The sequence below is a fragment of the Hemitrygon akajei genome, chromosome 15 (genome assembly GCF_048418815.1).
Source record: "Hemitrygon akajei chromosome 15, sHemAka1.3, whole genome shotgun sequence".
Taxonomy (NCBI): domain Eukaryota; kingdom Metazoa; phylum Chordata; class Chondrichthyes; order Myliobatiformes; family Dasyatidae; genus Hemitrygon; species Hemitrygon akajei.
In genome coordinates, this window is record NC_133138.1 from 54259613 (window position 1) to 54284661 (window position 25049).

At 36.8% G+C, this 25049-nt stretch overlaps 2 protein-coding genes across 6 annotated transcripts in view; one reads left to right on the plus strand and one right to left on the minus strand.

Annotated features, from left to right (window-relative positions):
- Positions 1 to 9262, plus strand: part of pdlim7 (PDZ and LIM domain 7) — a 151494-nt gene extending 142232 nt beyond the window's left edge. Inside the window, exon 15 of the mRNA XM_073067020.1 lies at positions 764 to 9262. Within this exon, the coding sequence (XP_072923121.1) occupies positions 764 to 850 (87 nt within the window). The 3' untranslated portion in view covers positions 851 to 9262. The remainder of the gene's footprint in view (positions 1 to 763) is intronic.
- Positions 9237 to 25049, minus strand: part of unc5a (unc-5 netrin receptor A) — a 607644-nt gene continuing 591831 nt past the window's right edge. For 4 of the 5 annotated variants that reach the window (XM_073067589.1, XM_073067590.1, XM_073067588.1 and 1 more), the window contains 3 exons: positions 22915 to 23093; positions 16612 to 16778; positions 9237 to 10277 (listed from right to left, as the gene is read on the minus strand). In XM_073067589.1, coding sequence (XP_072923690.1) covers positions 16613 to 16778; positions 22915 to 23093 — 345 coding nt within the window. In that variant the 3' untranslated portion in view covers positions 9237 to 10277; position 16612. The remainder of the gene's footprint in view (positions 10278 to 16611; positions 16779 to 22914; positions 23094 to 25049) is intronic. The other variant, XM_073067586.1, reaches the window with a different exon arrangement.

Below are 25049 nucleotides of genomic sequence, written 5' to 3' on the forward strand. Positions count from 1 at the left end.
GTTATGGTTCCAGATTCGATTGTCTATTAAGTGCACACCAAGGAACTTTGCACTCTTCACTCTCTCCACGACAGAGCAATTGATTTGCAATGGAAAGTGGTTGACCTGTGCCTTTCTGAAGTCTGCAGTCATTTCTTTTGTCTTGTCCACATTTGAGACTCAGGTTGTTGTTCTCACACAATTTGACAAGCCTCTCTATCTCCTCTCAATATGTCTACTCATCATTGTTGCTGATGAGGTCAACCACATCAGATATCATCAATGAACTTGATGGATCTTGATGAAAGCAGTTACTTTTTCCAAGCAGTAAAGCTGATCAACACCTCCACCCACTAACTTGCTCTCTTACAACCCTAACCACCACTACTTTATTCAATCACCTTTATGGAGATACAAACAATCTATGTGCAGTATTTGTATTTACTGTCCTTTTATATTTTATTCTTCATCTTTTGTGCTGTATTGGGTTTAGATTAACAATTATTACACTTTCCTTTACACTTGGGTACAGGAATTTATATCAAACAATCTTGAATGTTAAATATATAATTTGTTACTCAGTTAAATCACAGTTTGTCTTTTTTTTATACCTTTAACTATTTCCATGAAACTTCAGCTAATTGGAGTAGCCACCTAATTGGGTCAAAGTTTACTGGTCCTGATATGTCACAATTAACTAGAACCCACTGTATATGAAAACATTAATACAATTTCCATTTAATTCAGAAGGATTGAAACTAATTGACTTAATTTAACTTTCCAGGTATGCCACACAAACTTGGAAGGCAAGACATTTTATTCTAAGAAGGAGAAACCCTTGTGCAAGAGTCATGCCTTTTCAGCTGTCTAGTAGTTCAACACTGATGATGGTGACCAGAGAGCACAATAGAAGCCTGGCTCAGACAAGCACAATCCTTATTAGGAAGCTTGGAAGAAGTCACAAAGAACTGAAGTCACAAAGGAATTTTGGCTCTCTGATGCAATAAAAATATATGCAACTCTTCAGAGGCAATTAATCACGCGAAACTGTTACATGAGTATTTCTCAAAGGGCCAATTGTCTCGCTTATCTTTCTGTTGTGCATGTAATCTATAAATTTTAATTTACCTTTTATTTCCAAAAGGAAATGAGCTTAGTGGTAGCTATCTTGGACATCCATTCAGTATAACAAATTTTCAGGCATTTCATCTTTATCACTCTTTTGCACACAATTACATTGTTTATTACTTGTTCTTTAAGAGTGTTCTTACCATGCAGTATCATTTTTTATGAGTTATATTGCTACTTGTAAAACAAAATTGATGTCAGTATTTACTCATGAACTGTAGAACTTTGATTGTTGCATCTGGAAATTAGTTTGGATGTTTGTTGAAGATAGTAATTAGAAAAAAAAGCAATTTAGAGTGTTGTGTTAAGGAGTAAGCCAAACAGTTTATAATAAGTTACCAATTTGCAATCACTGGTTTTGTACGTATATTAATTGCACTTGTATTTCCCATTACTCACAGAAGGGAGATTACAGAAAATGCTTATATTGGCTAAAGCTATTTTTGGAATGGAAGGAGATGCTTTGAATTCATATAGTATCTCTTCATTATTTACACTTACTGCATATGTTTCTCTTCACCATTCCATTGGATTAATCAGTGTAACAATAAATGAGGTGTATTTTGTCACATATTTTTAGCTTTCATTTCTCTTAGTTTGTCTGGCACCTGCTGAGAGCACTGATTTTGTTACTGAGCAAGCTCCACGTAGGTTCCTGTGACCAGCACTTGTGCAGCCTGTTTTCATTCTGGAGAATGTTGTATTATGCATGAAAATTCATCCCCTTGATTTCATTAGGATTGACTTTAGGTTTGCAATCTGGTAATGTCATGTGGTGCTTTAAGTGCAATTGGCAATCAAGAATGAATTTCTAGGCAACTGTACTCTACCAACTTAACATGATCAATTAACCCTTTAAAATATTTTTAAAGAGTTACAATGATGTAATTGCAGTGTTGATGAATAGGAATGTTCTGTATAGGCATGCTTCTGGAGTTTAAGAGCTTTTCATTGTTTTCCTTTGTCTTGATATGTTGTTAAGAAGCCAAAAATATCCTTAGCTATTTGGAAACAAGTTACTTTTTTATCTAGAAATAAAATATGACTTTTCATTTTCAGGCTTCCCTTTCCATATATATTGATGGAAATTTCAAAAGATTGTTTAAGTAGCAAGCTTATTGAAACTTTGTTCAAAGTTGATAGAGTTGAGGGTTCATGTTGCCATTGACATCTGGAACCAGTTATGTCCAGGGAGCTGTCTACCAAAGACCAATTAATATTAGTGTTTATTTTTGCAACAGATGATGGCTAAATTAAATGAAGCTGTGTGAATTGATTTGGAATATTTGTTGATAGTTGAAGCTAGTTATACAGTTTCATTGCCATAGATGCTGGCTGACCTGCGAGTTTCTCCATTATGTAATGCGTTACTCTGGATTTCCAGCATCTTCAGAATCTTGTGTTTGAGTTGCTTTTAGTGTTCAGGTTCAATGCAAGTGCAAAAGTGCTGTAATAAAGAACCTTGTCACAAATCTTGCCTTGTTTTTGTAACTTAATTCCATGTTTAGAGTTTATTTATTGCTTCTGTCACAAGTGTGGATCATCTATATTTACAAGATGTTGGTGTAAAGTGTTTGTTTTATTACTTAATCTTATTCTACTTTTAACTGAAAAACATAAACCAAGTCAAATATTTCAAGTTTTGCCCAGGAAAGAAGCATTAGTATTTGAAATTCAAGCAAGTTACAGTTTGACATTTTCTGTTTTGAAATTGTATACCTACTTCTGACATGCTTAAAATTAACAGTAGTGGTCCTGTAAAACTGTGATCAACTTTTTTTTTGCTTGATCTTTATACTTTCAAGTATAAAGCAGAATACTTTACTGCTAAGTGTTTGAAGAACATCCTGTTAAATAAAATTTAAACAATGTCTTTAATAGTAACATCTGGATCAAAATACATTCCAAAGCCTTCTTGAAGGCATTCCTGAATTAGTATCTCACATTGTACAACCCACTTCCCTCTTGGGTGCTGAGAGTGACCTTCTGTGATTCTTTATACTCAGAAAGGCACTGCAGACAGTGGGCTGGGGCCAGTATTGACTGGTCCAATATATTTAATTTATTTTTGACCATTAGCTAAGCTGAAGGATTACACACATCTAGGAAGAGACTGGTGAACTTTTCACAAAACAAGTATTCATTAAATTTTCTCTAACATCATTTAATGATTCCTGAGTTTGAGATTTCATTAAAGACTAAAAGCAGGTTGAATCCAACTGGATTCAAATTCATACATGTAAGTAATTGCTCTATATAGAATCACTCCCTTTAATTTTTTGATCTCTTTATTTGACTGCTCATTAGGTTGCCAGAGCAAACAGTAAAACTAATTATTAGAAGCTCTTTATTGCATCTTGAAATTATGATGATGGACTTTATAGATAAAATACAAATATGAAATGAGAGATTATAGGGGTTCTCTGAAATTATTTAAAAGTTTGAATGCTTACTTTTGATATTAGTTTGAGAATTACAGAAGATAAATTGTGGATGTGTGATGAATTTCCCAATGTGTGATGCATGGAGCAGTGCTGTTGCCATCCACTATAGTTCTGCAAATACTAAATGAGCAAGAAACAAGTAGACAGGTTAGCACAGAAACCAGAAGACATTTTATTCAAAAATTGATGATCAGAATCAGTAGGAGGTCACCCTATTTACATAACCTAAGCCAGAATGTGTTCTTTCAAAACTTAGTTTCAAGCTCTCTCAGGAAAGAGGGTACAAGTGTAAATTTGCAGCCCTTTCTGGCAGTAAGATGATATAGGAGAGAACCCCGCAAGCAGTTAGCAATTGGTAAATTTTAACACCATTCTCCACAACTTCCGCAATCTCCAAAGGGATCCGACTAAGAAACACATCTTTACCACCTACTTTCCACAGACATTCCTCCCCAATAATTTCTCCCCGGCACTTATCTCTGCTAGTGGCCAAAGCGGCACATTTTTGGTGTCTTTTTCATGACTTCCTTCAATGTGTTGGAGTTCAAGCGACATAGAGAAGGTAAGTGTGAGGACTGCCCATAAATCTCAAAATAAGTAATATAAAAAGTAAGCATTCAAACTTTTAAATAATTTCAAAGAACCTCTGAAATATCGCATATTTGTAATTTATCTAGAAAGTCCATTATAGTATCTTGAGATTATAATAAAGAGCTTTTAATATTTAATTAGTTTTATTGTAATTTGGCAACCTGATGAACAGTCAAATAACGAGAACAAAAAAAATTAAAGGGAATAGTTCCATATAAAGCAACTACACACCTCCATACAGGGCCCAAACAGTCCTTCTAGGTGAGGCACATGCTGGGGTCTTCTAGTGTATCTGGTGCTCCTAGTGCTGCCTCCTCTACATTGGTGAGACCTGTTGTAAATTGGGTGATTGCTTTGTTAAGCACAACCACTCCATCCGCCAAAAGTGGAACTGCATGGTGGCACAACATTTTACTTTCGATTCCCATTCCCATGTCAGTCCATAGCCTCCTCTTGTGCCACAATGAGGCCACCTTCAGGGTGGAGGAGCACTCCCTTGCATTCCAACTGGATAGCCTTCGGATAAAAAAAAAGTCCTTCCCTTCCCCCCGGCACTTCTTCTATTCCCCATTCTGGCTTCTTAAGCTCTTCTTACGTGCCTATCAGCACCCCCAGTGCCCTTACTTCCCTATGGTCCACTCTCCTCTCTTGTCAGATTCCTCCTTCTCCAGTCCTTCACCTTTCCCACCCACCTGGCTTCTATCACCTTCTAGCTATCCTCCTTCTCCTCCCCCTACCTTTTTATTCTGGTGTCTTACTCCTTCCTTTCCAGTCCTGAGGAAGGGTCTCGGCTCAAAAAGTTGAGACTGTTTATTCATTTGCATGGATGCTGCCTAATCCACTGAGTTTCTCCAGCATTTTGTGTGGGTTGATTTGGATTTCCACCATCTGCAGAATTTGTTTATTTTTAAATTTGACACTGTCAGTTCAGGGAGAAGCTTTTGATTGTTTTACGTCACTACAGTTCTAATCATTTCAACTCTAAAATTAGTAAAGGCTCAGAGAAAAATAACAATTGATGAAAGCTGAAATTATTTTATGTACAAAGTCAGAGCTGTAATCTTGAATTCCAACAAATTGAAGGTAGACATGAAAAAGAAACCAAAAACATAGGCACAGCTAAACGTGATGTGAGAAGCCATAAATAGAAATGCTAGAAGAATAAAGTTAGAAGTAAAGATTTTCTGAGGGCAGGTAAATCTGATAGGAATTAGAGCAAGTATTAAAATTCGTTAAACATAGTAATTACAGTTCATGAGTCATCTTTGATTTGACATTAAGGCTTTTAAAATACTAATTTGTATTCCATATATTTTTGTCTACAAAAATTGTATTAAATTCAAATCTAATCCCAGGTCACACTGCCTAGCAAATTGGCCTGATTATGGTATTATAGGATTTCTTTTATTCCATTTGATGTCAATGGCAAAAAAAATTCTGCAGTTTTACTCATACACGAGCTTTGTCTTTCTACTAATTCCTGACATTATTTAGCCAAAGCTAATACTAAAAGTACCATCTGTATTCTGCCCTACACCCAAATACATCGATTGTTAAGAGTAGCAAATAATGTGGCCCCAGGAGGGAAGGATTGGGCTGGGCATGACCTTTCCACCCATCTCTATGATTGTAATTGAATATAGTAACAATAATACTGAATGGTGTCCCTATTCAAACCCCATTTTGGCAAATATCATGATCTAGATTTCCAAAAGAAACTGATTGGAAGCATTGTCAATTTCTGCACCACATTTTGTTATTGTATCAGACATGATTTTATAGAAAATTATATAGAGTATGGAGAGAAAGTTTTAGATAAAAGTGAGTGATCTTATTTGGCTCCTCACAAGGAACATTGAGTTTCCAAAGATTTAAAATGAAAAATGTTAGTTAAGTCCAAGACCATCATGCATTTCCAGCAGATAAGGGAACTAGGTTATGTGTTTATAAGATTTCAGTTGCTCTAATGAATTGGGGTATTAGAGAACTGCACAGTACTGGCACAGCATTGTGGGTTGAAGAGCCTAACTTTTAATCTTCTCCAAGATCAATTTAACTCCTCCCGCCTTCATAGCCCTCCATTTTTTTGCTCTGATATGCCTGTCTATCAAGGAGTCTGGAAAATGCCTCTAATTCATTTGCCCCTTCTACCACCCCTGGCAGTGTGTTCCATACATTCACCACTAGGTATGCAAAGTAAATAAATACAGTTCCATCTTTATTATGTTTTTCCCCAATCACCTTAAAACATGGCCTCTCATATTAGCCATTTCCACCCTGGGACAAAGGCAGAGGCTGTTCATGATCTCTATCAAGTTGCCTCTCATCCTTCGCTGCAATGAGAAAAGCCATACCCCACTCAACCTTTCCTCATAAGACATCTGTTCTAATCCTTGTAAATCTTCTCTGCGTCCGCTCTAAAGTTTCTACATCCTTTCAACCGCATCTGAGGCAACCAGAATAGAACACCAGCAAGCCAAATCCAATTTTGTGCAGGTGAATTCCCCAGCCTATGTCCGGGGAACAGCTCTGATATGGGATTTTCTTGCTGATCTCCATGAGAAAGCTAGCACGAGTAAAATTTTTGAAAAATACTCCACAACTGAAAGTAACTTCAGAATTGAGTTTTTGCTCTCAGCTATGCAGAGGTAAGTCACCATTTGCCAGGGCTGATGAGGCACTGCCATTACAACGAGGGTAAATTTTATTTCCAGTTTGTTCGTGACAACCTTCCAATTTGCTCCCTTATTCTGGTGTCATCCCCAAGTGTTTTCTACAACTTTTTCTCTTAAGTGACTGATTTTTTTTTAAACTTACTTGCTGCCTGCTTGTTAAATCAAAAAGAAAACTACAGAGCAAGATTTTCAACACTTTAACCAGTTGTCCATGATGATTCACTTTGATTAAAACAGTTATTTTTTAAATCATTGGGCTTGGACCAAAGAATTGAGAAAATGTATTTAATAAATCCATGTTTAGCTTCACTGCTGATAAAAATTACTGGTTGCAATTAATAAAACAAGGAACTCAGATGAAACAAGCTCTGCATTTTCATCTATTTAAGAATACCTCTGTATTTTTGGTTGCATAAACTTTTCTTGCCTTTAATGGTGTAGACACATGGAAATTTGTAAAGTATCTTAGGCTTTCATTTGGAACAGGCTAGGCACTAACATAATCACAACTTCCTTTTTTTAAAAAAGATGTAATTTTGGATTCATTTTTAGTTCCTATAGATTAAGAATCAGACTTCTGCTCCAATATTTAATGAGTGTACAACATGCAGTAAAGAGCAACTCAACAATTTTAACAATATATACTTCATTTTACTAGAATCTTGGGTTAAATTACAATACATTGATTTACTGTAGTGGGTATATATACATAAGGCCAATATACTTGAAAGCACTTCAGAATTACTTTTCAAAATAGAACATGTATAGACTGTTGTATTTCAAATTAATTTAAAGTACTGTACTTAGTCATTGATCTAAAATGTAATATAGTTGCTTAACAGCTGTACAAGAAAGTGTTAAGAAAAACATTGACCTGTTCTACTCTGGATTCTTTATTGCCGTTCTAAACAATAGCTTGGGTTTCAAAAGAATTAACTGTTAATATGAAAATTACAATGTAATTATTCAGCACAAAGCTGCAAAATCACAAGCCAAACCAGCATGAAGAAATATTTTTTTTTTAAAAACTTAATCAAAAAATATTGGCTTAATCCTAATTTTTTTTGCCGGACACAATACAAATTTACTTCCACTTTGAAGCCAATGTTTACATTGCTTTTTTTTAAACTTGTGAAGTTTAACATTACTAACCTAAACTGTATTCTGGATGTTTCAATGCATCAGTAGCATTATATAATGAAATGCCCTGGCCTCATGTCGAATTTGTAAATATTAAGAAAGTACACAAAAATGAACAAACCAGTTTTCAGCACACAGATTTGGCCACCGAATGGAAAGTAGACATCAACCATTCGTAACATCACCAAAGAAATGGCATATTTCTGATTACAGTTGCACTCTCGCAAAATAAATCTAATTTTTTAAAAACATTAATAGATGAAAATTAACATTTTACATTTCACACACAACACTGATAATACACTAGGACCATGCATTATATTTTACTTTCAAACTTCTGCTAATGTGTGTACCTCACTTTAGCGGACTATGTTTCTAATGTGTGTCCTTCACTTTGATGGACAAATGTTTTTGAAGTTATTATTGTGTTGTTGTGAACATGTCATTGTGTTTTATCCTTTCAAATGTGCAATAACATAAGCTCAAGGAAGTTTGGTATGCAATTAATATTTGAAGAGCTAGACAAAACAGTAAACATGATTTACACCATTGTAAAATATGAGCAACAAAATTCAAATGTTAATTATCTTTTCAAATCTTAAGACATGTTCAAACATTCAAATATTGTCCCTTGATAGGTTAATTAGAGAGATATGCACTTAATACAGTGTAAAAAGTATAAAATAGCACTGTTCAAACAACTTTACCATTTATGTCACAAACATTTTAATACAGGGAAACCTATTTAAAGGAAGCGCGTCAATGGTAATTTACATGAATTGCCTTTGTAAAGTAGCATTTTTACATCATATACAGCAAATGACAGCTGCAAGCACATAAAAATAATTACACACAATTTACATAGTCTTCACACCTGTAAAGTTTATTACCATAACACTACAAAACACATATTCCCAGTACCCTTCAACAACAGGCTTCTGAAGTGCAATGACTGTGTATCTAAACATTTACAATTGGTAAAACTAGCCATATACTGAATTACTTCTTTCAATATACGGTAGAAATAATGTACACTGCTTAGCAACAAGGTACTGAAGTTTTTCTTAATCTGGATATTAATTTGTTGTTGATCTGTAACCTGCAATTTATGATATTTGATACAGAACAGATATCATGCACACTGACTAATGTAGCAACAATGTTTAATAAGAATGACTCAGATTTAATTAACCACTGACGACTGTGGCGGAACAAAGTTTTGTTATAATTTGCTGATAAGTTACCATGTAAATTAATACATGTGTTTTAATGCACAATTAAATAAAAGCTGACTCAACTCTTAAACTATTGGACTCTAATGGTATAAGTGCCTTGGTTCAGATTACAATTGCTTTTACAAATACATTAAGGATATCCAGTCACTGATCATAACCACTCCTAATGCCAGAGTACAATGTTCAACTTGAAATCTAAAAAAAATCACCAGATGCTTTCAGTATGTTCCATGCTGAGGACACGTGTCCAATAAAAACAGGGAAAAAAAGCTTTCCAAACACAATCCCCAAATTAGTATGAGCTAAACAACTGCAGATTCCAACTGGCAAGATGTTTTAGGAACTCAGTGATACAGATTTAAGATATGTGACAAAAGGCCAGAAGAATGAGTTGTGTTTTAATCTGGTGATCTGTTTGCTGAGTTGCACATTGATTGCCATCAATGGGATGATAGCACCAGATTCTGTAGGGGTGCGTAAATAGAAATGCTTGCATGTTTCAAGAGGAAGCCGTTTCAGAACTAGAAGGAAATTAAGAGGGATTGAGAATTGAGACCAATGGAATCTGGCATTGCTAAATCCACATTTGATCATTTGTAACCAAAGAAAGGGCATTTTTTATATATCATCAGGATCTCCAGAGTGTTTTACAGCCACGGAAGTAATTTTGAAAAGGGTTCATCACTATAATGGGGGAGATAAAGCAGTCCATATCTGCACACCAAAGTCTCAGAAATAAAAAAATAATTATGTCACCAGGTCACTTCTTCATGGTTGGCTGAGTGATAAGTGCTGCCAGAACACTGGCAAGAACTCATTTTCAGATAATTCTGTGAGGATTTTCTAAAACTAGCAAGGGAGCAGATGAGTATTATGGATTAACAGCATTCTTTTACAATTCGCAAGCATGCGAGCTGGAACAGTTCCTTGATTGGAATAACCAACAGCATAACTTTGACAGTATCGAACATCATAATTGAAAACCATACCAGGCAAGAAAGAAAGGAGAAGGAAACTGTAGAATGGTTGTGAATACAAGAAAGTACGTTCAAGGCAGCACTGAAGGAACTCAGGTCAGGCAACATCTATGGAAAAGAGTAAACAGTCAATGTTTCGGGCGGAGACCCTTCTTCAGGACTTGTTCAAGATTAGGTATTAGGTTAAGGGTAACAATGACAATGACCTCATGGACCTGAGTTATAGGGAAAGGTTGAATAGGTTAGGACTTTACTTTTCCCCAGAAGTGTACGAGGATAAGGAGAGATTTTGATAGAGGTATTCAAAGCTATTAGGGATATAGATAGTGTAAATGCAAGCACACTTTTTCCTCTGAGGTTGGGTGAGAGTAGTACGAAAAATCATGGGTCAAGGGTTAAAGATGAAATGTTTAGGGGGAAACTTCTTCACTCAGCTGGTGGTGAGCTGCCAGTGGGAGTGATGGATGAGGATTACTACCAACATCTAAGAGAAATATGGACAAGTACATGAATAAGAGGGATATGGAGGGCTATGGTCGAGGTGCAGGTTGATGAAACTAGGCAGAATAATAGTTTGGCATGAACTAGACGGGTCAAAGGGCTTGTTTTTGTGATATAGTGTTGTATGTCAGTAACAAAGGTGGAGAACAAAGTTAGTGGGATGTTGTGGTACCAAAACTCAGGGTGAGGGTTGAGGGGACCGAAATCAATGTTGTATTCCACTAAGTGTGAAATACAAGCAGACAGGGCACCATACATGAAGAATTAGGAGGATCATGTACATGGCCCTCTGTTGTTCAGGCTGCCATTGTACAGGATTCACAAAAGCAGAAAAATGTCTATATTGTTGGTACCAAAACTGTCAGAGGGAAAGGCTGTAGATTGTGATCAGTCTTTCAATATTAAAGTAAGTAACATAAATGCAGGAAAGTATAATTGACGTAAAAGATCAGCTGTGGTCTTAATGAATGGCAGAACAAGTATGAGGGGCCAAATGGCCTACCCCTGCTTTTATTTCTTGTGCACCAGTGGGAACGATTGAACAGACAAGCACATTTTCCAGAAACTGTCAGGAACAGAAACAACAGATTTCATTATATGTACCAGCGGTATTAAACCTGATTCTGAGATAAGGCTAAAACATGATACAGGTCCTGAAAATGCTGAGTGACTTAGACAGGATAGACACAGAGAGAAATGTGAGTGTTCTAGGGTATGATTAGGCTAACACATTTAAAGTTTCCAATGCAACACCAACAAGTCTACTTTGAAATGTAATAAAATCTTGAAGATGAAGACAGACAACCACTTAAATATAATAACCAAAAATAGGGGCTGAGTTTTACAGAGCAGGGGTGCGTGCCTGGTTCATCAAGCCTCTGGCTGCACTTTTGTGTGGACCTCCACCAAACGTACCACACCAGGATCAGAAATCTCCCAACCAACACCTTCTGCCTGGGAGTGAACACTATCAAACACAATGACTTTATTTTGAAAAATGTTAAAACTAGATTTTCTACTTTCTGATTTGAGTAGCAGACCCTGTTAGGATTTAGGCTCATGTTTCCACTTGTAGGAAAGAGAATCCATTGATAAAATATTGTCTCTAAACTGGGCACAATAACATTGTGAAGGGCAGTAACACTGAGAACTGCTGGTGGACTGCAGAAATTAGAGGGTTTGGCTAGAACATTGAACTCGCTGCTGTTGCAAGTGATTAAGAAATACAGTGCAAAAATAAATTATACTAATGTGGAAAAGGGAGTGGAAAGATGTACTGAAAGACTTAGTTGAGGCAAATTACAGGACAGAAAATTCTTGAAGCATGATCAGCAGCACAGACCAGTGAGTCAACTGGACCATTCCCAAACCACTCATTCTATGTAATTTTGGGACAGAAGGCTTATATCAAAAATCACATGTTAAATGGCTTTAGCTTACTTAATCTCACATCTGTCCTCACAGAAGAGAATACAAACCACATGTTGTGTATCTTTCATGGATTGATTTATGTTTTTGGCATTTGCATTCTTTTCAGAAGACTTTGGAGTATAAATTCTGACCTCCAGCATCTTTACCTCCAGGCCTTGGGCCTACTGACTTCATGCTCATGTTTTAACAGCTGTCTGTTTCTTTTGCTCTTTTCTCTGAGAATGTTCAGCCAGGAGGAGAATCATGAAACTTCAAAATACTGATTCTCCATCAGTAAATAAAACAAGCTACTCCTGACTGGGATCTGGGTGCAAATGTAACACATTGCTGGTCTCAAATGAATAGGGTCTATACTGCCTAATAAGAGATGGGGCAACGGGCTCTTATCATATCAACTGAGTATTCCAAAAAAAAAACTAGTGCTTTCCACATAATGATGGCTACCTTTAAATTTATTTTTTGTTAATACAGAACCCTAAGCACAATTCAACCCTCAAATCCTGACTTTCAAAGGGAAAAAATAATCAAAAGACATTTCAGCATTTACTTGTCAATTGGAAGTCTGCTGACCAACCTTGATTCTTTCCTGCTTCTCCAACAAGTGGTAATGTTATCGTCGATTACAAACTCGAGTAATTTATCAACAGCTAACACTAATTGCTTGTAATTTAATGACTTGTCTATGCTTTCAGTTTGCAAGAGAAGAGGTTCTGATCTCTTTCCCTAATTAAGTTGTAGATGGAAAGGATATGTCATGAAATTTTCAAATATTTCCCAAGAGAATGTTTTCTTTAAACGAAGTTCATAATTTCTAATTCACATGGTGATCTGTGGAAGACAATGTAAAGCTAGATATATATAAAATAAATAAAATTAACAGCCTTCTGAATAAGTATTCATCAAGAATATTGGAGAGTGAATGAAAAGTTGAACTTTACCTATGCCCCATCTTTCTTGTCATACTGTGCATTGTTGAAATAGACCTGCAGTATTACTATTATTATTAAAATCTATGTACCAAGGCATAATTCAGCCAGATGGAACAAGGAACAGAAAGCCTTGATGATGTTGGAGGTTGTTTTTAACTGCACAGTCTTTCAATATGATAGATAAACAGCCTACTGTATCCATAAAGGCATTGCCTAATTAATGGCTAATGCAATTTCCAGAGAATGTCTGGGAACTGTTTAAAGGAGGTATGCCCTTCACTAAGTAAGATCATATTCACTGAAGCTTAATTATGAGCATAGGGCTGTCTTTAGACTTTCTAAAGTTGTCTTGAACTGTTATGAGTGACAGGAAAGTAATGAGGATCTGTCATTCTTTACTGTTCACAGAGGGAACTTTTCAGCAGACCCGCACGGAGGTGACTGAAAGGGTAATTGCCAGCAGCATCATGCCTAAGATTGAGGCACCATCCCTGATGCTGCCCTCCCTGAATACCTGACACACTCCAAACCCTGTTCTCGTTCCATCTTTCAGGGGATGAGGGTGATGATCTCAGCACCGGGCTTGGAAGAGTAAACAGCAAAGTGCTGATGGACTAGAATATCTTAAACAAACATTGAGAAAGCCTGCCTTCCCATTTTAGCAAACCTGCTGCTGAGCCCTAGGGAAATGCCACATTCAAAACTGAGAGATCCAAGGAGGTGACACCTGCCCTTTACCACTGTACCTGGGTCACCCTTTCTGCTGCCAAACACCAACACATCTAACTGATGTTTGTTAAAGCTTGTTAATAATACCTGCGGTAAGCAAAGCTTGCCGAGAATCAGAAAGAAAAAAAAAATAAAGTTTCTGCCTTGGAAATTTTCTTTTGCTTTCAGTAAATAATATACTGAGAAATTGCACTAATACCAACTCAAGTCCCTTGCAAAACAATTGACAAGTAGGCTAGAAGCCTGAGCCTGCTCCACCATTCAATATAATTGCCCTCTCCTCCTACCTTTTGATGTGTTCTATAGGAAGAAGCACTGCCAATGTTTCGGGCCCAGACCCTTCGTCCTGACAAAGGGTCTGGGCCTGAAACTTCAACAGTGCTTCTCCCTATAGATGCTGCCTGGCCTGCTGTGTTCCACCAGCATTTTGTGTGTGTTGCTTGAATTTCCAGCTTCTGCAGATTTCCTCGTGTTTGCTTTTGATGTGTTCTTGTGTTTTTCAAATACCCACATACAACTATCAGTTCCCTGCATTGCCAGCAATTCCCAATGTCTGTGATGCTACCTGAACCACAGTGAATTAAAAATAAATCAGTTTTCAGTAATTGCAATGACTGGGTGACCTGGATGTAGCAGTGAGCTGCATACAGGGAGACCTGGCACTCAGAAAACCATTCCAACAGAGAAACTAAGCATTCACATAACTTTGACCTCCAGGTAATGAAATGCCCAGGTCTTCCTGTATACCTCAGTACTGACAGCCTTGAAACACCCAAGCCTGTGAATGCAACGTGCTGCAGAAACTCTACATTATTTCCAGAGATGCTGTCAGTGTCATTAACTGATCACAAATGTGGATGATTTTGTTTTAGATTGTCTAACGTTTCTTGAACAGCCTTTGAGAGTTACTCTGGATGTCCAGCATCTGCGGAAACTTTTGTGTTCATGCAATTTGTCTGGGCGCCTCAGGTCGTGGAATGACAACAGCAGTGCCCTCACTAAGGATTACACAGAAGATCTCTGAGGATTAAAAAACTGAAAGAAATCAGCCCCTGGTAAGTAAAATATGGACTTTGGAAAGTGGTTCATTAAGTTGGAGCTCTGAAGCTACCCAATCAGATCACAAAATGTTAGCAACATCTCTCTCTAAATTGCAAACAAAAACACAAATTATCAAGGCGCTCCTACTTAAATTGAAGCCATTCTTGTTGTGTGAAGTTTGGAGGTTCAATCTATGCTAAAGGGAAAAGCCTATTGAGCATTATGCGTATAATGTTGTCACTCATGTAGTCCTAAGACAGCATGACATGCTATTCCTTCCTTAAAATCTTCTTAAGAGATTTGAATCCATCACAACATCTCCAATGTACATGTAATAATGCTTAAGGAAATGCAGTCATAAAATGTTCAATTCAATTAATTCTGATTCCTAAAGGTGTATTCAAATATACAGAACAAATTGCAGATATCAGTGAGTTGAGATAAACCAAATCACAAAGAAGAGAAAATCAACAGTTGCTGGAAATCAAGTAATACACGCAAAATGCTGGAAGAACTCAGCAGGCCAGGCAGCATCTATGGAAAAAAGTACAGTCAATGTTTCAGGCTTTGACCCTTTAACAGGACAAATCTCGGCCTGAAACATCGACTGTACTTTTTTTCCATAGATGCTGCCTGGCCTGCTGAGTTCCTCCAGCATAGTGCGTGTGTTGAGTCAAAATAAAATTGGTTTAAAAATTGTTATGTACCAGAAATATGACTTTTACCCCAGCAATCTTCAAAACCTTAGGTGTAAGTTTATAACTAGTTTGTAACCATAATTTCTGAATATCTGAGTCAGCATTAAGTTGGGGTTGTATTAATGATAGGCACCTTTAGAATTTGTGAAGGAAAGATAAATTTCACCGAGATAAATTTCTCCAATACATTGAAAATTGAATGTATCAAATGGTTATGTTTTGTTGATGCATGTTTTAAGAAAAAATACAAGTTATTGTGAAACATGGTATAAATATCTGATGGCATTCAATAAAATTATATCTGCAAATGATTAGAAATAAAATGGGAAAGGATGTGTTATAACTGTGATGCTGACCTTCTCAAACTAAATTAATGAGTATCAGTGTGATGCATAACAATCTAAAATCACTTTCAACTTGGGTAACTGGACATTAGTCTGGGAGAATGCATTTCCCCCCCTTAGGTGGAACCTAAGTTCCCCTTGGGCTGATCTGTTATATCAGCCAGCTGAAGCTGATTAGCTATCCACTATACTTTTCCCTCCTTTTGGTTTACTTAAAACATGCACCTCTCACTTTTGACCTTCACTTTCAGCAGAGTGCAATTCCACACACACATACTCACACGCAAGCACACACACACACACACACGCGCGCAGGTATAACCAACTTCATTTGCTAATCAAGAGCAAGGACTACTGTCCATTTTTCCATTATCCAGCCTAGAAATCCTGAGGTCAATTCCAATACCCTTTTGCCAATCTAGTTGCAATTTATCATTTTATCAATATAGAAGGATTGAATGTGCGGTCTTCCTATCATATTCTGCGCTACAAAATGTGATATAGTTATAATTTTCCAATAAACCATTCAGGGCTAAACAGCAATTATTTTGAAGCCCTTTTTGAATTAGTGAACATACATAATACAAAATCCACTTCAGTCATGAATGTTAACAAAAGTAGCAAATCTACATAGAAGCCTTAATCCATTGAAAATAGATTAATCTTGTTTAGGGTGAAAGAGTTACTGCTTAAGCAACACTTCAGTTGAATCTGAATATTTTCTTTTAAAATTAATGTTCACAATTTGTCAATAACATATTGAAACTACCTCAGCATTCCGCCTCTGACACGACAAAAATCATTGGCTCTTGCTTTCCCATTTCTGCCATGATCATAGCAAGATGGTTCAGGTTGCCATGATGTAAATGCTGAGCTTCCCATAAGTCAAGAATCACGGAGGTAGGACTGGCTTTTGATGCAAAATAATTGAGATACCTGTTAAAATACAGAAACAGACATGGCTCTGAACAATTTTATTATTAAATTCATGAGCCATTTTGATTCAGAAAATTATTTACCCTCATGAAGAATGTGCATATTTTAATCTTTCACATCCTTGGTGTTTAACAATCAAAGGTAACATTGAGTAGAACCCAACCCTTTGCACATCTGCCACATTCACAGCCAACGCAACTCGGTCAGGAGGACTTTAGGGGTGAGCACCTGCCCTGGAATGCACTGACAATTTTTGTCAAGCTGCAAATTTGGAGATAGGGGTAGAACTTCACATCCTGACGAAACCTGAAACACTTTATAACACATTATAAGCACCTTTGATATTCAGAGATATTTAAATATTAACCGTTGTAAATACTTTCTAAGAGGAACAAAATATGTTTTGAGATTCAAAACTTTAGAACTAAAGGAAATAATTGAAAATATTATAATTAATTAAAAGAAATGACTGAATTTACCTTTTCCCATCTGCGCTTTGGGCCATGAATCCTCATACAAATCAATGAGTGCCTACACCTATGCTTCTTCCAGAGACCCCTCTACGATTGAAGAGAGATACTGCAGGGGAATCCCAACATGTTAGGGATCCATCACTGAACTCCATGAGGAGCACAAATGCAGAGCAAAATTACCTTCATCAAGCTCAATTTTGCCCAAAAGATTTGCCGTGAAGTAGGTACACAACACTGTTTCATTGGTTACAAACTCCTGCATCTTTCACTGATTGTTCTAATACTCCTCCTTCTGTATAAAACCTGAGTGCAAGTCATTTATCTTCCCTCAAAAATCCAGATTGTGCCAAGTTTTAAGAGCTTCTTAAAGAGTTTCTCAATGAGGGAAAACATAACTACAAATATTACAAACATGATAAATTCAAAGCAACAGACACAAAATGCTGGAGGAATTCAACAGGCCAGGCAGCATCTATGGAAAAAGGTAAACCATCGACATTTTGGGCTGAAACCCTTTATCAGGGCAGGAAACTTTTGGCCTGAACCATTGGCTGTTTATTCTTTTCAATAGATGCAGCCTAGCCTGCTGAGTTCCTCCAGAATTTAGTGTGTAATATGTTGTTTTCCAGCATCTGCAGATTTTCTCTTGTTTATGATAATTCAAATGTACAAAATTAATATGTTAAGTTGCTATGCAACTGTGTTGGGATTTTTAAAACTATATTTATCCATAACGGATTCTGCATTTTATTATCACAAGCATATACTCAATTCTCTAAAAATAATACAACTTCAGGACTGTTTGTTGATTGTTAACTTTTGCTTTCACACCATCGAGGATATCTTAAAAAGGTGATGCCTCAAGAAGGTGCCATCTATCATTAAAAACCCCTAACTCCCAAGATATGCCCTCTTCTCATTACTACCAGAGAAGACACACACCCTACATTTTAGGAACAGCTTCTTCCTGTCTGCCTTAAAGATTTCAGAACAAATAATGAACCCAACAACACTACTTCACCATTTTTGTATATATATATATATATAGATCAGCATGGTTTCCTCAAGGGAAGGTCTTTCCTGACCAACTGTTGGAATTCTTTGGAAAAAATAACAAGCAGGATATACAAAGGAAAATTGGATGTTGTATACTTGGATTTTCAGAAGGCCTTTGACAAGGTGCCACACATGAGGCTGCTTACCAAGCTGCGAGCATATGGTATTACAGGAAAGATTTTTGCATGGGTAAAGCAATGGCTGATCGGCAGGAGGCAAAGAGTGGGAATAAAGGGGGCCTTTTACTGGTTGATGGCTTTGTTGTAAAGTTTGCTAATGATATGAAGATAGGTGGAGGGACAAGTAGTTTTGAGGAATTAGAGAGGTTATAGAAGAACTTAGACAGATTAGGAGAATGGGCAAAGAAATGGCACACGGAACACAGTGGCCATGCACTTTGTTTGAAGAAATGAAAAGGTTGACTATTTTCTAAATGGAGAGAAAATACAAAAAAAAACTGAGATGCAAAAGGATTTGTGCAGGATTCCCTAAGAATTAATTTGCTGGTTGAGTCTGTGGTGAGGAAGGCAAATGTGATGTTAGCATTCATTTCAAGAGAACTAGAATATAAAAGCAGGGATGTAATGTTGATATTTTTAAAAGCACTAGTGAAGCCTCACTAGGGGTATTGTGTGCAGTTTTGGGCCTCGTATCTTAGAAAGGATGTGCTGAAACTGGGGAGGGTTCAAAGCAGGTTCATGGAAATGATCCCAGGATTGAACAGACAGACAGACAGACATACTTTATTGATCCCGAGGGAAATTGGGTTTCGTTACAGTTGCACCAACCAAGAATAGCGTAGAAATATAGCAATATAAAACCCATAAATAATTAAATAATAATAAGTAAATTATGCCAAGTGGAAATAAGTCAAGGACCAGCCTATTGGCTCAGGGTGTCTGACGCTCCGAGGGAGAAGTTGTAAAGTTTGATGGCCACAGGCAGGAATGACTTCCTATGACGCTCAGTGTTACATCTCGGTGGAATGAGTCTCTGGCTGAACTTACTCCTGTGCCTAACCAGTACATTATGGAGTGGATGGGAGACATTGTCCAAGATGGCATGCAACTTGGACAGCATCCTCTTTTCAGACACCACTGTCAGAGAGTCCAGTTCCACCCCCACAACATCACTGGCCTTGCGAATGAGTTTGTTAATTCTGTTGGTGTCTGCTACCCTCAGCCTGCTGCTCCAGCACACAACAGCAAGCATGATAGCACTGGCCACCACAGACTCGTAGAACATCCTCAGCATCGTCCGGCAGATGTTAAAGGACCTCAGTCTCCTCAGGAAATAGAGACAGGTCTGACCCTTCTTGTAGACAGCCTCAGTGTTCTTTGACCAGTTCCATTTATTGTCACAACAGCTTGTCATATGAAGAGGGTTTGATGGCTCTGGGCCTGTATTCACTGGAACTTAGAAGAATGAGTTCCTGATCGAAACCTATGAAATGTTGAAAGGCCTTGATAGAGTGGATGTGGAGAGGATGTTTCCTATGGTGGGAGCATCCAAAACCAGATGACACTCCCTCAAAATAGAAGGGTGTCCTTTTAGAACGGAGATGAGGAGGAATTTCTTTAGCCAGAGAGTGGTGACTCTGTGGAATTTGTTGCGACAGGCAGCTGTAGAGGCCAAGTCTTTAGATATATTTAAGGCAGATATTGATACATTGCTGATTAGTGAGGGCATAAAGGGATACAGGGTGAAGGCAGGAGATTGGGGCCAAGAGGAAAATGGATCAGCCATTTTCAGGCCTAATTATAGGACTAATTTTGCTCCTATATATCCTGTTTGGTTGAACCCAAATCATACCAGCCCTAGACATGTATTGCTTATTGAAGGTGGCCTGCTCACCATTACATATGCGATGCTGACTTGTTTCTTATTGTAATTCATAGTACATCTTATGTATTGCATTGTACTGTGACTGCAAAACACCAAATCTCACGACATACGTCAATGATAATAAACCTGATTCTGATGCAATTATTCATACTTAAGTGGGCTCAATAAAAATCATTACTGAAAATGTAATTTTTCATTTTATGCAACTAAATTTAGAAATTCTTTGATGTGTGCTTAAATTTTTTTGACCCAAGAATCACTGGTGTAAAACTATATTGTGTATGAGGCCCAAAGTGTGGGGGTTATTATAGAGGTGGTCACAATGGGAAATTCTGATTGGAGGTATGAGGCAGAAATTATGCAAAGGATATACCGCATTATTTTGCTTGAAGTGGACCTACGTACAGCAAATTACCAGGACTGAATTCTACAGATCAACTCAATCAGGATCTCTAAGGCAACGCAAGTCAGATCCTGTTAAGGTCTGCTTTGCACATCTAGACTGGATCATGCTTAGGTCATATTTGTGTATTTTATGTTAGGTAATAAATAATATGGTGAAAAAGCTCAGATCTAGAGTATGTTACATGGTCAGCACAACATTGTGGGCCAAAAGGCCTGTAATGTGTTGTAAATTTCTATGTTCTATTTATGGCCAATGTTATCTATAGAAACAAATGAATGATCAATATTTTGTGTCACGATCCTGCATTGGGACCCATTTCCTGCCATTGGACCTCACTATGCACCTCTGGTTGCTCTGCGAATTAGCAGGTGATACCCAGAGGGAATGCAATAGGTTTTGATTTCTGTTAATGATCATCTTTTTCTGAGAAGTACTAGCACACAAAATGATTAAAAAACAGCACTCCATAAGTTCTCTAAATCTACTTTAACAGAAACTTGAAAGTTAATTATACCTAGCAACATTTAGAACAAATGCATTACTTGAGCAAGACAATACAGTTTTTTACAGATCCATGAAAACCATGAAAATGCAAACATGTCCAAATAAAGGTAAGTATCAATAGGATTTAAATGAGAAAGATGTGCATGGCTGGATTTTTTTACTACTTCAAATATTCCATTTATACTAACAGATATGGGGGATTTGAATTACCAAACAATGCCTTGCTTTAGAGAAGTGGCTGAAATCAACATTTATTAGGGTTGTTAAAAAATGTTGTAATATAAATCCTAGAAAATCAATACTATTTATGTTCATTGTTAAAATACCCACATGACTGCAAAACTGTCTTCTTCTGATTCTAAATGCCCAGTCCATTTTCTGAGTATTGATACTTCAGTTTGTTAATGGAAAAGTCTTCAACTTTTAATTTCCATTGATAAAATCCAAGTACCCGTATTTCAGAAGACAAATACATAAGCATTCTGAGAGTTGGAGAGCAGGAGGAAGGCTTACTTTATAGAAATAATTGTACAAAAGAACAGATAACAGTAATTTAAGTATAATTTAGTCGCCACAATGACATAGCAGTCAGTCTGATGCTATTACAACTTGGGGAGTTAGGATTTCAATTCTGCTTTGTTTGCGAGGGGATTGTACTTTCTCTTTGTGAACATTTCATTTGAGTGTTCCAGTTTCCTCCCACAGTGCAAAGACATACTGTTTAGTAGGTTACTTGGTCTTTATAAATTTTTCTGTGATTCAGCTAGGGTTAAATAGGTGGGTTGCTAGGTGACGTGACCCTGTTCTGCATGGCATCACTGAATCAGTAAACAAAACAATCTGCTGCGTAGCGTAAGTACCAATACAGATGACAGGAGGAAATAAATTCAAAGCAAAAGTAAAACCTCAATAATTATAATCAAGACAGTGAGCCACTCATCAGGAAAGAATAAATGTAACCAAAGCCACCTTTCTGCTTAATCTCAGTTCTTCAGCTAAGAATAATTAATGTAATTGTTAGGTCTAGTTTTGCACTATCCTCACCTCCTGCATTCATGATGTCATCTTATGATCTCCTGTGATTTTTCCTCTAAAATTACAGACAATGCTATAGGACTGATATACATTTTGCTTCCACAAACACACGACTTTCAGCTTAATTGCTTGGTTCTCAGACGTGAAGTTATCAGAATGCTGATAACTGGAACAAAGCTGCTGAAATATGTTGGTGATTTTGAAAAGAAACTGAAGCACTGAGGGTAACAAAAAATGAACAAAAAATTCTTAAATGTTTAAAGTATAATAATTAGAACTGTAAAGTTATAATGGAAAATTGAAATTTGTTTTATGTCAGTTGTGAATATTATTTTTAAACTTCTATTACCATTTATCAGCAATCCTAAAACTATTACTATTTTTCATTTATAGGGCAATAGTGCTCCTTAACAGTATCTGGATGGGCCTTACTAGGCAAAAGTATTATCAAAACTGTGTGAAACATTTGCATTCATGGGGCATAATTACTATTTAATAAAATTAACCGCTTGCTTTCTGCTGGTTACTTTGATGGTACTAAAGCATGGTTCTCCCTGCGGTGTACTGTTCTATAGTACACTTTTTTTATATTGAGTTAACCATGATAGGGATTTTCTAATTAGACTATTAAATGTGAAATAGTAATAAATACTTATGAACTACATCTTGATTTACCTCTGAGGGTAATCTTGCAAGAAATTATAGCTTTTAAACCTAGGTGCCCAGTATGAGTATGGAAAAAAATCCACAGCAAGATTTTACCATTAAAAAAGTTACTTGTTTCAAGGAACAATGGTATAAATTCATTCAAGCTCACCGGTCCAATTTCAATTTATATGCCAGCATTCTCCAGTCACTTCCTCTTGAACTTGGAATATCCAGACTGCTGCAAATCTTCTGCCTAATCAGATAAGGGATTTTGAAAGCACATGGTCCTGCTAAAGATGTGCCACAGTTATTTGGCTCCATAAATTGGAAGTCAGTTTGCCTTGCATCCTAATGGAAATTTTTAAAAAAGATAATAGTTCAAACATGTTATAATAGATTTCAGTTATACAAAGAGCACACCATAAGAGTTGAAATTTCAAAGACTGAATACAATGAAGTTTTTCAATCACTTTTCCCCCTCTCCACTTCTGGGATTTAAAATTTAATTCATTTAAACATTTTCTGTTTTATTTCATGCTTTCAATGTCAGTCGCATGTTTTTTTTTGCTCTTCCCAGATCTTTTAAAATAAGGAAAATATTATATTGTAAAAATTTGCTTATGCTTTTTTCAGCACACCTTTGGAGTCAGTGAAGCATAGATTCATATTTTGTGCTGCATTATCTGGTAACAAACACTGTTTAGTGGGGCTCAATGAATATTCTGTATATATTCTCATATATATCTCAAAATATCTCATATATTGCTTTCAACAAAAAAAATATTTGATTACTCACATTCACTAGCATTACCTGAAACCAAAGATAAGGAACATTTTTTAAGACTAATTTACCACAGCCTAGATTTACTAATGAATGTTTTCAAAACTAATACAAAATAATGTTAAAAGTAACACCTGATGATATCGGAATGAAATCACCACATCTGCAGTTACTGGACATTGTTACTGGCAAATGTATTGATAAAGATAATCTCTAGCAATTTGAGCCTAAACTCTGGATAGCTTGATGTGATGAAGCAACAGAAAAGCGTGAGGAAATGGCAGAGACAGTAATCAAATACTGTATTTAGTAAATATCTTCTAACAGTCCTCACTGAATAAGACACCATATAAATTTCAAATCATGTGCATCCAAATGTCCAAAGGCAGTTAAGGAATGTAATTAAAGCCACTGAAGAGAAAATATTAGAGAAGTGAAGAGGATTGAAAGCAACAAATCACCTTGACTGATTAAACTTGCACTGCAGATCTCTAAGAGAGGTCCCCTCATTTTAGGAGGAATTTAAGGTAGGGGGTTATATGGGAGGCAGGGTTTGAGGGTCGGCACAACATTGCGGGCTGAAGGGCCTGTAATGTGCTGTACTATTCTATGTTCTATGTTCTATTTTAAAAGACAAGATGTTTAAAGAACATTAAGAAGAAATGCAGAAGCAGCCTATAAGATCTTGTAAGAATGCCCTGCCATTTAACAACATCATCCACTCAGTAACCACTTTATTAGATACCTCCTGTACATTACAAGCTGGCTACTAAGTGCATGGTTGAGGTCTTCTGCTCATGTAGCCTATCTACTTCAAATTTTGACATGCGTTCAAAGGACGCTCTTCTGCATACCATTGTTGAAACACAAGGTTACTTGATTCATTGTTGCCTTGCTGTCTGGCCATTCTCTTCTGATCTTTTTCATTAAGAAGGTGATTTTGCTCACAAAACTGGCGCTCACTGGACGTCTTTTTGTTTCTCCCATTGTTCTCTGTAATAATTCTCTGTAAACTCTAGAGACCGTTGCCATGAAAATCCCAGGAGATCAGCAGTTTCTGAGATACTTGAACCACCCCTTCTGGCACCAACAATCATTCCACAGTCAAAGTCACTGAGATCAGATTTCTTCCCCATTCTGATGTTTGATGTGAACAACAGGTATGCAAGGTTTTATGTATTGATTTCCTGCCACATGATTGGCTGATTAGATATTTGCATTATGAGTAGGTGTGTGGGTGTATCTAATAAGGTGGCCACTGAGTGTTTATTTGGAAAGTGAAACAGTTAAGATTTCAAGTTTGAGTTCATTGTCTGTGGAAACAGAAACAAGAGTTAATGTTTCATGTCAAAGGGTCTTCACTGGTTCTCTTTTCACAGATGCTGCCCACATTGTTCGGATGTATCCAGCTTGTTCTGATTTTGTTCCTGTAGATTGCACTTTAGTAAAGATAAATGAAGAACATAATCTGAAATAAAACCATACATGCTGGTAATAGTCAACAATGTCAGCAGCATCTGCAG